This window comes from Protopterus annectens, chromosome 8.part0 (genome assembly GCF_019279795.1).
Source record: "Protopterus annectens isolate FY-2018-M chromosome 8.part0, PAN1.0, whole genome shotgun sequence".
NCBI classification, from domain to species: Eukaryota; Metazoa; Chordata; order Ceratodontiformes; family Protopteridae; genus Protopterus; species Protopterus annectens.
Genome location: NC_056741.1, coordinates 1352837058 through 1352853192, shown reverse-complemented (window position 1 = coordinate 1352853192; position 16135 = coordinate 1352837058). Strand labels below are relative to the sequence as shown.

At 42.3% G+C, this 16135-nt stretch overlaps 1 protein-coding gene across 8 annotated transcripts in view; it reads right to left on the bottom strand.

The window, feature by feature from the left end:
- The window catches only part of PHLDB1 (pleckstrin homology like domain family B member 1), a 2201164-nt gene that overhangs the window by 1101780 nt on the left and 1083249 nt on the right, over positions 1-16135 (bottom strand). For all 8 annotated transcript variants that reach the window (XM_044080920.1, XM_044080921.1, XM_044080924.1 and 5 more), the window contains one exon: positions 14126-15681. In XM_044080920.1, coding sequence (XP_043936855.1) covers positions 14126-15681 — 1556 coding nt within the window. The remainder of the gene's footprint in view (positions 1-14125; positions 15682-16135) is intronic.

Sequence of the window (16135 nt, the reverse complement as noted above, 5' to 3'; positions counted from 1 at the left end):
GGGGTTTTTGCTGTGTCTGGGTTTGGCTTGAGAAGACCTGGAAGGAGCTGGAAAGGACCAATTCTTAGAGGGCCAGTGCCTACTAAATCTAGGAGGCTGAACTTGTAAAAAATCTTTAACGGGTTGCATAGAATTATAGGTTCATAGGTTGGTACTAGGCTATCAGCCCTAGGGCCTATACAAGCCTAGCCATAACAATTCCCTGGCTATTTCTTCCCACACTATTTACTTCCCTGGACCCCTGTCTTGCAGGGCGACAAACGTGATCCCCGGGGTGAATTTCCTTTCTCCCATCCAATCATCAAGGTTCCTTTTGAAGAGGGCCAAGGAGGTGCTCTGCTTGACATGTATGGGCAATCTATTCCAGAGTCTGGGGAGTCTCTGGGTCAGGAACCTATCCCTCCAGCATGTTTTGTTTATTGTGATAACAAGGTTTAGATCCCTGGAGCGTGTGGCTCTGAGGGATTGGGATTTCTTTAAGTGTAGCATGTCCAACAGCTCTGGGTTTGACATGGCCTTGTATGTTAAGCAGAGATCGCCTCTGAGTAGACGATATGCCACAGAGTACAGCTGGAGTTTATTAAGGTGGTCAGCATATGGCATCTACTTTAGGCCTGTGATTCTTTTAGTGAGGTATTTCTGCGGCCTTTCCAGTTGTTGCAGATGTCTTGAGAGGTACATACCAAACGGGGCGTTGTATTCTACAATGAGTCTAATGAGGGATGAGTACAGTGGGACAATGACCTCCTTTTTTCTGGATGAAAAGCCCTTAGTGATGAGGTGTGCCACACAGAAGGATTTCCTAACTGTTGTGGCGATGTGGTTATCGAAGGTGAGACCACTGTCCACCTGTGTCCCTAAGTCTCTTATCACACTTTCGGTGTTTAGTGTACTGCCACCTATATGGTAATTCACGGATACATGTTTTTTCCCAAAGGGGATAACTATACATTTCTTGGCATTGAGCTTGAGCCCATGGCTCTGGCACAAAGCATCGGTTTCTGTAAGGCCCTTTTGCAGAGTATCCACATAATTTGGGGTTTCAATAATGGCTCCCAGTTTGCAGTCATCTGCGAACTTTGTTATCCAGAGTCCCTTAGTGTTGGCCTGTACTTCAGAAAAGTAGATGCCAAACAACAGTGGTCCCAGGACTGAACCCTGAGGTACTCCACTTGTTACTTGTCTGGAGCTGGATTTGGAGTCGGCTACTTTTACAGTGTGGGTTCTATCAGTAAGCCAGTTAGCAACCCATTGGGTGACGTAGGGATTAATGCCCAGTTTAGTAAGGTTATCTAGGATTCCAGAGTGGGGGATGGTGTCAAAGGCCTTGGCAAGGTCTAGATAGGCTGTGTGGACCACCTTTCCCTTGTCCATGGCTCTGGAGACTGATTTGAAGAAGTCAATCAGGTTCAGGAGACAAGATCGGCCCTTCACAAACCCAAACTGGGTGGGGTCCAGTGTTTGAAGGTTGCTAATGTCTTTGTTTATAAGTTCCATGATAATATGCTCCATGGCCTTGCAGATAAGGCTTGTCAGACTGATGAGACGGTAGTTTCCGGGATCCAAGGTGGATCCCCCCTTGTGGAGTGGGATAACTGTAGCTCTGTGTCACTCAGTGGGCATGAAACCTGAGGTGAGGCTATGACTAAACATGACACTTAGGTGAGGTGCCAGTTCATATTGTAATTCATGTAGTACACAGCCCAGGATGTCATCTGGTCCCATGGATGCTGTATTCTTAGCTTTGGAGAGTGTTTTTTTTACCTGTGTGGCTGTTATTACCGGAATGTGGCAATCTTCCGGTACTGAGATGGGCCATTTAGGGGGTGAGAGGGGGGTGAAGTTGGCACTGAATCGATCTGCCAGGATATTGGCAATATCCTTGGGATCAGTATACTTAATGCCATTCTATTTTAGCTCAGAGCAGATCTGAGCATTGCCATTTAGATTCCTGACATAGTTATAGAATGCCTTGTGGTTGTCTTTGGAATCTTTGGCAATTTTATTTTCGTAACTAGCTTTGGAGGATTTTATGAGGGATCTCAGTTTCTTACTGAGGCTGGTAAGGACGTTTTTTGCATCCTGGAATTTTCCTCTTTTCTGCAACAGTTTCTTCCTCTTGTTGTCAAGTTTGTTTATGACAGGAGACCACCAGATTGGCTTCCTTTTTTTGGATGAGAGCATCTTGGTTCTATTTGGGATGGCACGATTCATGCACGAGTGGATGTGCTCATACACTGCCTTAGTGTAGGATTCAGCAGTTGAACTTTCAGTTCCCGTCTGCATGGGTGTCATGAAGTTTGTCACTTTTGACTTGAGTAGCATGAAGTTGGCTTTGGAGAAGTTTTTTATGGAGGTTTCCTTACTGGGGGGTGGGGGTGGGATGTGGATGTTAAGGGTGATTAGCTTATGGTCAGACTTGACTAACGAAATTAGCTTTATCTTCCATCTTTTTAAGAACTTCCTCAGCCTTGTTGCCAAACAGGCGGTCCTGATTTAAAGGGGCATCCAAAAATTTAGTTTTAACATGATCAGGCAAAGATTGCTCCTTAAGCCAAGCATGCCTTCTGAGCACAGACCCAGTAACAGCAGCCCTGCAAGAGGCCTCTAATGAGTCAAAACCACATTGCAAAGTATGTTTTCCAACTTGTTCAGCAGAATGCATTAAATCCTGTAGTTCTTTATTTTCCACACAGTCAGGAATCAACATCATTTTTTGTTTAAGCAGTCCAGTAACATGTTGCTGACACTTTAACATATGAAACTGGCAGTTTAAAGCCCTAATGGCCAAGGCTGCAGAAGTGTAAACTTTCTTACCCCATCTATCCAGCGCCCTGGAGTCTCTATCAGAAGGGGTAGGATTTTTAGCAGTAGAAGCCTTAATGCCCTTGGGCCCCTGTGAAATAGTCTCTGGATTTGCAATAGGATTTTTAAAAAGGAACTTGTGGGACTCAAGGACCCTGGTAGTATCTGTCAGGATTTCTGGGAGCAGGAGGCAGGGAATCAAGGGCCAAACTAGATTCCAAAAAATCATCATCAACAATGTCTAGTACAGGTGGAATAGCTAAAGGCCTATGCTGAGGTAGGAGAAGGAAATCCTTAAGCCTCTTTTTTGAATCAGAAAAATCCTGGCTTTCCCAGTGGAAATGCTCCCTTAGAGTATGTAAGGTTCCCCAAAAGAAAAATCCTCAGCAGGGGAAGCAGAGGGAATTGAGTCCTCTGCATCAGAATCTTCATAAGTAGATAAAGGCAAATCCAGATCATCAGAAGAATCAGAAAAAACAGAATCCTGATCAGAAGATTCATAATCAACTTCAGTCCTAGGCCTCTTTGAAGGGGGGGGGGGGTTGGCTAGGCCTCTTTGAAGGGGGGGGGGTTGGCTACCCCTGATTAGAGTTATTACATCTTCAGTCATTCGTATCATTTGTTTTTTAGGCATAGAGGCCTGAGCATGTGGCCTGGGTGTCGGTTTTTTAGGCATGGATCGAGATTTAGGCCTAAGTAAAGAAGGAGGCGTCAGTTTAATATGCAAGTCCGTAGGCCTAAATACACCCTCAGAAGCCGGTGCTTGCACAGTGGCTTCGAACCCATCCAAGGTAGAGACATCTGCGGGTTCCATAGTTGAAGCATCTCGTGGCATACCGGACTCCGAATGGGTCTCAGTAGAGGCCTGCGAATCAGTAGCGGGCATTAGGGGCTGCGAAAGAGCCTCACTGAGTACCAGCGAACTGGCGACTGGCTTAGAAGAAGCGTCGTAGGCAGTTTTGGACCTCGGTTGCCTGTCTCTGTCTTTATCTTTGCATTTTTTTCAGTATCCCGGTAGTCAGACGGCTAACTGACGACATTTCTGGATAATTAAACCGAGAACCGAAATATTTTGAGGCAAAAATATACCGACGAAGGACAGTGCGCTGATTAAATAAAGCACAAAAATGACAGCAAGGTACTTCGTGGTAAGGGCCCAGGCAAGGAATACAGTACGAATGAAAATCTTTATGAGGTATTTGCTTTCCACAAGTAATGCAATTATTAACTTTTATTGACATCGGTAAGGAGCAAGAAAAAGTTTCCCCAACGGGGTACTTAGCTTTAGTTGAAGACTTCGGTTCTGAAACTCGAAAACGAAAATTTCAGGAGTCGGACGACCGGCAATTGTGAACTGCTTCTGCTTCTGGCACCGCACTGCAAGAAAGACTGATGTAATGGCGTCGGCTGCATGTTTTATACCCCTGACAAACTGACATCATGGAAAAAGGGACAGCAACCGATGCAGGACCCAAGACTTTGTTAATCAGGCCGACTGAGGGCTACCTGCAAGCAGATAACCCAAATGTAATGACTGCAACAGTGAAACACGAAGAACATCTGTACTGCATTTATTTATTTGTTTCACTGAATATTAACTGAATATTGGTAGTCTCTCTCTCTCTGCAGTTTGTTGTTCCCAACCCCGCCCCAAAAGTGTTGTACTCTTAAACATTGTGGCTTTAGAACTGCCCGCCCCTGCTATAAATTTGTCTTTGGACACTCCTCCAAGTCTCATCTCATTTGCTCACTCAAAAGTGAGATAATTTGGGAAGAATAGTCACCCCCTTACTTCTTTGATTTCAGACACTCCTACCAGTCCCATCTCACCAGCTCTGTCTACTGTGTACAGAGAGAGCATTTTGGAAGGCCAACCCCATTAGTTTCTTAATCTTGAATTATCTTCCCTCTCCACTGAAAATAAATAAATGAATGAATGAATGAATGAATGAATGAATGAATGAATGAATGAAAAATGTTACACTTTATTCAGCTGCTCTTACTGTAACTGTGTTCTACCTAAGTTATTATATAACTTTGCTTTGCTGTATGCTCTTAAGTGTTCAAGTGCTCTTATTCTGCTGCACTTATTACTGCTTGATAGTAGCCTGATTAAATTTATCTGCTATTCTAAGCATCTTAGTTTTGGTTTTAGCACCCCTGCATTACCAGTCTATATCTCATTTCACACGTTCAACCCCAAAATGAAGTCAGGAAGACTAAGGGTGGTGGAGTCTCTATATTCATTAAGGACAGGCACACCTCCAGACAAGTTTGCCAGCATGACACACTGGAATTACTCCAGGTGCAGCTGACAGTTGGCAAGACACTCATCCAAGTTACAGCCAGCTATAGAGCCCCCTCCATAACTCAGAACACCCACTCCTCCTACCTGCATCTACTTGACTCCATCAAGTTACCCCCTAACACCCTGATCCTTGGTAACTTCAACTGCCCCACCATAGACTGGGTGAACTATTCCTGCACTAATGCACTCACCCAACGATTCCTTGACTTCATCAATTCTAATGCACTACACCAGCTCGTCTCATCCTCCACAACGGGAGATACCATTCGGGACTCGGTTCTCACCAATATGGGTGACTGCTGCACCACTCCCACAGTATGTTCTTCCCTGGTGAGATCAGATCATCGGTCTGTCGCATTCAAAGTTTCTATCCCACCCAACACTCCCCAGCCGTAACCAGGCTAAAAAAACTTCTCAAAAGCTGAATACAACCTCCTAAGGGCGGTATCAGTAGCTTTACACCCCCCCCCCCCCGAGGATGCAGGCAACTATGCTGAACAGTACGCCAATGCAGCATACAAGCACCTGTACAACTGCATGGGCTCAGCCATATCCAACAAAACTAAAACCTGCTCCTCAAGGAAACGCAAACTTGTCTGGTGGACATCCTCTATCAACAGGCTTTACAACAAAAGGAAGAAACTGCTGTCCAAGGGTAAAAAGGAACAAATTCCAAAGTGGAAAAAGTCCCTCCTCAGCCTCAACAAGCAAATTAGATCACTAGTGAAAATTTCCAAAGCCAATTATGAATTGAAACTAGCCTCCAAAACAAAGGGAAACCACAAAGCCTTCTTCAATTACATCAGGAACCTCCATGACAAAGCTCAGGTTTGTTCCAAATTAGTACTTAACGGTACCACTTACACTGATCCTGTTGACTTACCCGACCTGTTAGCAGAGGTGGGTGAAGTTTGCGCTGTATCTATCCCCCCAAGGCCCATTCAACATCCCCAATACTTGTCCTGCACCTCACATCTCTGTAGATCAAGTGTTAAAGGCTCTATTTAAGGCAAAGAACACAGATTCCATGGAACCTGATAGTATCCCAAGCTGTATTCTACTCACCACTGAGCACCCTATTCAACCACAGCCTAAGTACAGGCTTCATTCCAGCAGAGTGGAGAACTGCCATTGTCATCCCCTTGCACAAAGATGGTGTCACTACTGACTCTGGAAACTACCACCCCATTAGCTTGACAAGTCTTATCTGTAAAGCCATGGAGCTTATTATTATGGATCTCATAAAGAAGGACAAAGGCAATCCCCAAGCACTTGACTCCAGCCAGTTCAGATTTGTTAAGGGCAGATCTTGCCTGTTGAACTTAGCTGACTTCTTTGAGACTATCACCATGGCCCTAGATGAGGGAAAGTCAGTACATACAGCTTACCTCGACTTGGCCAAGGCCTTTGACACAATCCCCCACTTGGGCATCATCGAAAGGCTAACACAACTTGGCATAAATCCCTATCTCATCTGGTGGGTGGCCAGCTGACTCACTGATAAGACCTACAAGGTCAAAATAGGTTGCTCCACCTCTGAAAGCAGACCTGTCGCTAGTGGTGTTCCCAAGGGATCTGTCCTGGGGCCCCTACTGTTTGGCATCTACTTCTCAGAGGTCCAGGCAAAGACAAAAGGCCTGTGGTTGACCAAGTTTGCAAATGACTAAGTTGGGTGCTGTCATTGACTCCCTAAATTATGTTAATATATTGCAAGAGCGTCTCCCAGCAGAAAATGACTGGTGCCAAAGTCATGGCCTTAAATTAAATGCAAAAAAAAAAAAAAAGTATTATCATACCATTCGGCAAAAATACAGCCCCTACTGATTACCACATCAATGACAACCCCCTAACCACACAACCTGTGGTGAGAGACCTGTGTACTCAACTTGACAACAACCTCACATTCGACCATCATGTAGCAGCAGTGGTCAGGAAAACCCTTTTACCTGGTTCATCTCACAAGTAAAGGGATTGCATCCAGAAAAAAGAAGGTTATTACCTCTCTGTACTCCTCTCCCTCATTAAGCCAACAATTGACTATAATGTCCCATTTGGTAAGTACCTCTCCAAACACCTGCACTAACTGGAAAGGCCACAGAAATACCTCATAAAGAGAATCCATGGCCTCCAACATGTGTCCTATGCGGACAGGCTCAAATCATATCACATTAATCAGTATCATACAGACTGCTCAGAGGTGATCTGTGTCTAGCCTACAAGGCAATATCAGACCCTGCCCTACTAGAGATGCTCCATATACGTAAGTCTAACTCCTCGCACATTACCCGCTCAAAAGGCCTAAATCTAATATGCGGCACCAATAAAAACTGCTGGAGAGACAGGTTTGTCTCCCCAGAGGCTGCCCCATCTCTGGAACAGACTTCCCATACATGTTAAACAGAGTACCTCGCTGACCCTATTCAAGCTCAACTTTGATAAGTGGATGGATGGGAAACCACAAATTTGTCTCAGGGGTTCCACCTGTGTCCCTCATTGACAGGGGTGACAGGTGCTGACTGAAATTTCTTTTTTGGGGATAAACTCTTGGCTAGGCTTATAAGGGCCCCAGGGCCATTAGCCTAGTAACCTCCTATGAATCTATGATCCTATGAAATAGAAAAACAAAGTATGAATGAATAGAGGATTCAAGAACAGTTACAGTAAAAAATCAGTGTGATAATGTTGCCACCATCTTCCTGTATTACAACATTTTTAATGACCTACTGTAAAATCCATGGCTACTGCAATCATGAAGGCTGCACAATGGCCCTAACATAACATTTCAGAGAAGATTCAGGGAAGCAAAAATGCCCACATCCAGGCTATACCATTTCCTTTCAAAAGCAATACAAACCCAATGAGAACTATACTGGCATGTGGCAAAGTACTAAAGAAACAGCACTTTTAATGTCTGCTCTGTAAAAAGGTACAACAACCCAGCTGCATTTCCTTGTGCATTTTATTTTGTTCTACATTTGTTTGTCAGAGCAGAGAACTACTACTATGAACTGTTTCCCTTAACCCACAGTTTGATTCTGCAAGACTTCACTTGCCTGCTGTGTAACTCTGGAGAAAGTACCTTAACAGTGATACTGGGCTATGAAATTAAAAATGTCCATGTGGATCAGTGCTCTACCCTGATTAACAAATACAAATGCACATACAAATAGATAAATAACTAAAGTACTCATACACCCACCTAGGAAATCATGGGGAAGTTTATGTGAATGAAGGCCGTGAGAGAAACCAAGCTCTACTGAATGTACCCTGATCTTTCATAGCGTCCTACCCTTTTATCTCTGTGCTGTGCTGCAGATCAGTTCAATGGACTTATTTCACTCTTCATCACAGTTTCTGGTTACATACAAATGTAGAAAAAATGACTAACCAGGTCTAAAGAAATCAGTCTCTCAGATTTGTTGGTAAAACTTCAAGTTCTAATAAGGTACTGAAAATCCCCTTGTTACTAGCACACAAAACGCACCAAGTATTATCCATATGTAAAAAGCATGTGCTACCAGTAACACTACATATGGTGCAGTCATGATTTTAAAGGAACCATGAAGAAGGCACACCTACCAAGTTTATAAACAAACAAAACAAGTTAATAAATTAATAAATATCTGGCAAGTTATAAGGAAAGGTGTGCTTATGTTTCATGCCTTGAGATTGGCACTTATCTGCAATAGCCACAAGACCGCTATTCAGAAGAAACTGCTAACTTTGTACTAGCCAAACAATTTATTTTTTCTTGGCACTTTGATCCACTTTAAGAAATCTGCCTAATGGCAGTGGCCATACTCCACTACTACCCCATCTTTCTACAGATTTTGTCTCTCAATCCGTTTTCTACTATTCAAAACTTCACATGCAGCCTTTTCCAACTCAGTTTGTGAAAGTCACATCCTTGTAATCAGTACTTGTTAACCACAACGTATACCAATATTTAAGTGGAGAAGTGCTTAATTTAAGACAATATAATCTGTGTAATGGTACAAAAGCCGATTAATATTTATTTTTTATGGATTTTTTTTTTTTTTTGTAAAAGTGCAACATGCACTTCTACGGCTATTCTTCACTTCTATCGTGTCAATTACTCAACGTTGTCATTCAGATGTTTTTAGAAATGGCAAAAAGGCAAATAGCAAACCATGAGTGGCAATAAAACTCACATGCTTCTTTAGGTGGTTTGTCCTCCTCTGCCTGCAGATCATCAAGCATCCAACACTGGACTCAAGCAAATCCATTCCCTTGGGGTGCAGAGAATCTCCCTACGGTGACAGCCATCCAGACAGGCAAACTTTGGGGAGTTTGGTGCTCTCGTCAGCATCCTGGAAATGAGAGCTATTTTGTGAACTGCCCTAACCCCTCTCCTTAGGGCCTGACATGGATAGTTACATCACCATAGGGACTGCCTATGCCCTCTAACAACTTGTGCCAGGCTTCCATGTATACAACCATCAATGGCTACTGTTACTGGCTTGGGTGACCATGCTCATGCTGTCCCTACACCAGCCCCTGCCCATTTGACTCAGTCACTATCCTCCAGCAGGGATAATGTCTGTCAGTGGAGAATAAGATCAAACTGACTCACTCATCCTCCCCTGCCGCACCATCAAGTGCTCAGGCTGCTAATGGAAAGTACAGTTGTGTAAGTAAACTTACCATAACAGTAGATGTTTGAATGATCACTGCTGTAGTAGCCTTAACCCATATAACTAAGGCTACTGCAGCAGAAATCAATATGTTGAACATCCCTGATTACCTGGTCTGTAGTCAGGGCTTCATCTCTCTATGCCAATAGCGCAATTTCTGGCAACAGACGTTCTTTTATGAAAAATTATTTTTACACACTGCCTACAGAAAATCAAGACCACAGTTAAATGTCACACAGTATTTTACCAATGTGCAAATCAGATGTTCAAAAATCAAACAGCTGTATAAACCAATGATTTGCCACCTCCCCTTCTAGTATAGTGTGCAGTATTATCCCAAAATGTAATATAACACCTGTGTCAAAATCACTGCAAAATATCAGTTTAATTTCCTCTATATAATTCATCAGACCACTTTATATTAAGGCCGATACTCAACTGTCATCATAACTCTAAATGCTGTGCAAGGGCCTTAATGCTCTGTCTTCACAGACAACAGTCAAAGGTGTTCCTATGGGTTCAGTCTTGTGGCTATTTTTGCTTAACACATTCACAGACACATTCCCACACACTGACAAAATATGGACAGGCAAGCATGCTCATGATATTAAGAATGGTAGTATTCTTACAATCTTTAGGAATCGTGAAAGGTTGAAGTTATTTAGATTCTCTATACACATGGTTCATAAACAGAAACATATATTTAAACACTGAAAAATACAGTTATTCATTTTTAGAATTCCCCAATGGATATGGTGATGAATATCCATATTCTATCAATAATCAGACAATTCCTGTCTCAAGCAAGCAATAACGTCTAAAAGGGTGAGCACTGCTGGGGAAATACTTGATTGCTCTGAGGTGCTGTGAGGCCTGACGCTGCAGGCAGAGGGTCTCTCCACCTCTGTAAGGCCATTACTTCCCCTATAAACCCACCCTGGAGGATATTACTACACTTAGATAATGGGCTACCTGTTACATTGGATTGTACTTGTTTTACTATTAATATATTAATTTTTTTTTTTTTTTAATTTTTGACGTAAAACAGTTTCCTTTGTCTCTTGCTTCACAGTTACTGTAGGATATGCAATTGCTGTTAGGAGACGTATTTTACATCCATTATGTAAGCATTTAATGTCTACACACAGAGACACACACCAACACACACTTTTATTAACGGATGCAGAGGCACAGACAGACTGTCTTTGCATTCGTACATAAAGAAAATCATGCACACCCACAAAAGACACATAAACAAACAAAAACGCACACCTACACACATGCGTGCACATCCATAACCACAAATGAGCCCAGCAGTTGCGGACATTTTTTTGACTGTCAGCATCTCAGATGACTCACAGTGATTAAATGAATGAAAAAAATACACATAGTGCAAATAATTTAAGTCCCCTCACATAGCCATCAACTATTATTGATTTTGCAAAAAGTCCCTGACTTAGCCTCACATTTTTGCTCTGTCCTTTACACCCAATACACTCATAAGAGTTGAGCCAGTTGTTCAGGATTTGGAAACGTACAGTGGATATAAAAAGTGTACACACCCCTGTTAAAATGCCAGGTTTTTGTGATATAAATAAATGAGACCACATTAAATAATTTCAAAACTTTTCCCACCTTTAATGTGACCTATAACCTGTACAATTCAACTGAAAAAAAACAAACAAATCTGTTAAGGGAAAAATATAAAAAATAAAAATGTACAATAAGCTGGTTGCATAAGTGTGCACACCCTTAAGCTAATACTTTGTTGAAGCACCTTTTGATTTATTTACAGCATTCAGTCTTCTTGGGTAGCAGTCTATCAGAGTGGCACATCTTGATTTGGCAATATTCCTTGCAAAAGTGCTCCAAATTTGTCAGATTGTGAGGGCATCTCTTGTGCACAGCCCTCTTGAGGTCACCCCACAGACTTTCTATTGGATTTAGGTCTGGGCTCTGGTTGGGCCATTCCAAAACTTTAATTTTCTTCTGGTGAAGCCATTCTTTTGTTGATTAGGATGTATGCTTGGGGTCATTGTCATGTTGAAAGGTGAAATTCCTCTTCATCATCAGCTTTCTAGCAGACACCTGAAGGTTTTGGGCCAAAAGTAACTGGTATTTGGAACTGTTCATAATTCCCTCCACTGTGACTAAAGTCCCAGTTCCAGCTGATGAAAACCAACCCCAAAGCATGATACTGCCACCACCATGCTTCACCGTGGGGATGGTGTTCTTTTGGTGATGCGAAGTGTTGTTTTTGCGCCAAACGTACCTTTTGGAATTGTGGCCAAAAAGTTCAGCCTTGGTCTCATCAGACCATAACACATTTTCCCACATGCTTTTGGGAGACTTGATATATTGTTTTGCAAATTTTAGCCAGTCCTGGATGTTTTAAGGTTTCCGTCTTGCAACCCTACCCCACAGGTCAGACATATGGAGAATAAGGGAGATTGTTGTCACATGTAGTACACAACCAGTACTTGCCAAAAATTCCTGCAGCTGCTTCAGTGTTGCTGTAGGTCTCCTGGCAGCCTGCTTTGTAAGCTCTCTGCGAACCATGGCTTTTGCTGTAGCACGCAACTGAGTAAATATCAGGAAAATCTTACTAGGGCAGTTGAACTTTACTTGGGGTTAATCAGAGTCTCTAACTGATGGCAGGTGTGTACCCAAGAAGACTGAATGCTGTAATTGAATCAAAAGGTGCTTCAACAAAGTATTAGTTTAAGGGTGTGCACACTTATGCAACCAGCTTATTGTAAGTTTATTTTTTATATTTTTCCCATAACGGATTTGTTTGTTTTTCAACTGAATCGTACAGGTTTTAGGTCACATTAAAGGTGGGAAAAGTTCTGAAATGATTTATTGTAAAACCTGGCATTTTAACAGGAGTGTGTACACTTTTTATATCCACTGTATGTGGACAGTGACTTAATGTTTAACCAACGTGTCTATTAGAAAATCCTTCTATATTGCACAACTTATAAACAAATGGATTGTGTCTATATCAAGGGATGTCATTGTACCCTTTACTCAGCCCTCATTGGGCCAGTCACTGAATATAATGCCCTCTTTAGCATGCATCTCTCTAGACACAAGCAAAACTGGAATGACCACAGAGATACCTTACTAAAAAGATACAAGGGCTAAACAACATGTCATACACAGACCGATTCAAAGCCCTGTCACTACCCTCGGTATCCTACAGACTCTTATGAGGTGACCTACGTCTGGCATAAAAGGCATCCTGTGACACACTACTGATGGATTTACTGCACATCAGCAAGTCAAACGCCATCAGAAATACTCAGTCTAGGGATCTAAATCTCTTCTGCAACATGTGGACAGGGACGAACTTTGTTTTACGTGGATGGGGAGACTGTTCCACAGCAGAAGTATCCTCTGCAAAATATACCTGTCCCTCCAAACCGTTATACTGATGTTGCGAGTTTAGATCCCTAGCCCAAGTACTACTGATGCCATTTGACTTACTGATGCACAGTAAGTCCATCAGCAGTGGGGTGGAGAATGCTTTGTATGCCAGATACATGCCAAAGGGGGCATCTCTTTCTTTATAAGCTCTGCAATATAGAAGGACATTCTTACAACAACAGACACATTTTGGTAAAAAGTTAGGTCACTCTCCACATAACTTCCCAAATCCCAAACAACAGCCAGAAGAGTACTGAAAAGAACTTCCTTTTACTATAAAGGAGTGGTCATGAGCACAAAGATTAAATCGGAAACGAATAAATCTTCCTTTTTAAGTACTAAAATTTCTTTACACTTGATCTTTAAAGACTGCTAGACACACTGGAAGCATAATAATAATTATAATAATATTAAAATAATTTTATAATAATACTGGCACTAAATACACATACACATATCTATCTATGCACATACACACATACACACACACACACGGGTCTATATAAGAACATCGAAGTTTCAAAACTTCGAATGTTCTAATCTCGAACCCTATTCAGAGAAAGCTGAAAACGTCGAACATACAGAACAGCAAATTTTTTCCTAGGGAAATAATTTGCTGTTCCAAAACACATACACACAAGCACACCAAACAAACAGCAATCCACACACATACACCTAAAATCTTACACCTAACCCTACACTAAATTATACACACACCACTAATAGCTTGTAATTTATGAAATTGGATGATGCAGCAAAATTTAACAGACAATATGGAGATAAGAATTCACCAGAATAAAGTTGATACAACAAAGGACATGCTAAAGTATGTCCCATGAGCCTATTAAGATAAAACTGTTACAATGACTTAAATCACTTTAAAATATATGCTTTTCTCTAAATAAAGATGTTGTATAGCAATACTTACCAATCTTTCCATTTCCTGTTCACGAAGGCGCTCTTCTCTCTGTCGGAGGTGATATTCCAAAAGTTCATCTTCATTGTCATGTATTTCTGTAATACTATTTTTTCTTTCCCTTACTAAAGGAACCTTCACATCAGCAGACATTTTTCTTTGCAGCCTGGGGCTTGGCTGAGGGGATGTGGTTGCCAACGAGTTCAAACTGTAGGCTGGAGTTAACGTATTGCAATAACTTGGTTTCCTCTGTGACAGAGTTTCACCTGAATACCGTGTTGGTGAGGGGCTTCTTTCTCTTATAGTTCTGCTAGTATTAGTTACAGGTCCACCATAAGAAGAAAATTCTTCCGGTCTCTCAGAAGAATGTAATGAAGCATTTGCCAACTTGCGCCTCGTACGTGGGCTTTCAGGCACATCAACCAGCCTCACCTGAGAATTTTCTTGAGAGCTCCTCGTGTGAGGAGAACTGGGTAAAGGAGATAAGAGAGACAATGGTGTTGCTCCTCTTCTTGAAAAAGAAGGACTAGGTGGGGGTAGCTCTACATTTCTTCTACTCATTCTTGGGCTCTCAGGTGGCTGCAATGTCCTTGAATTCATCTGACACGACTGATCAACTTGAACAAAGCCATGGGACTCCACTGGTTGAAATATTCTTGGCGACATCTGTCTAGAAGGACTTGAAACAATGGATCGGTCAATGTTGGTCTCTCTAATGTCTTTAAAGGGGCTGGGTGGTCGGTCTTGAAGAGAAGTCATCTTGGACCTTTGTGCAGATGGGGACTGAAACTTGGTTGAAGGTCTTGGGCTACTAGGAACACTCAGAGCTTGCCCCCTTGATCCACTGGCAAACAGTTCATTTGGACAGACAGAAGCTGTCACTGGCAATGCTTGAAACTGCTGAACTAACCTTGGGCTGTCTGAGCCTCTTCTACCATCAGAAAGCAAATCAGAAGACAAGTTCTCTGAAACTGGTCCACGTCTAGAAAGTGTTGGGCTTGGAGGAGTTTCATGAACAGCCCTTCTTTGTAGCCTTGGACTTTCTGGTACTCTATGTGGGCCTGAGCTGAGTCCATTGCTTCTCAAGTCAATTCCAGAACCACCATAGGCTGGCAGACCTCTCTGCTGATGAAGCTGTACTGTATGGCTATAGCTAGAAGAACGCAGGGGTACCACAGGTGGCATCACAGGTCCTTGTTCTTGACTACTTGGAGAATGACTAGTATAGCTCCCACTGCTGGCAACTGATGGAGACGACAATGGGGAACATGTTGGAGATGCATTGTCATAACTAGATCCTACAGACATTGCTCCAGGACTCATTGGAGGGGATAACAAATGTCGTCCTCCTCCATTGACCATGGGAGATAGAGGGGATAGCTGCACAGCAGACATTTTTTTTGCAGACGAAGTTGCATCCTCCATGACTAAAGAATTCATAATGTCTTCCAGGTCTTTTTCAATGGAAGTAACAAGAGCACTGTGGGGTGGTCTTGACTTCTCAGGGGGACTCTTTGGAACTTCTTTCAGAGATTCCTGGTGGTTTCCATTTAACAAACTCTCAGTATCTGAAAAAATACAAATAAAAATAGTATGAATATATAAACTATTTCAAAAACAACAAATTAGCTTTAGTTTGTTACAATACAATTTAAGAATTTGGACGGCTGGCACTGTAACAGAATTGCACACTGTTACACTAAAACATAAAGACAGGATATGATTTTTCATCTCTTAGGAAGGGGCAACAGAAATACTGATTGTTAACTCAGCTCATCATTACTCAACACTATGTAAATATACTACACACTTTCTGAGAAATAAATCATATCTGCGAGGATGGGATTCTTCAGACTGGACAGATCTAAGCATTAATATAGTAATAATGCTGCTGTTTACAATGCTGGAGGTGCAGTTTCTCATCTGGCTTTCACCATGGCTCCAATAACAGGGCCCCACAGGAGTGAACTTTGTCAGGCAGTACGTGTGTGTGTGGGGGGGGGGGGTTAGTGAAACCAAAGG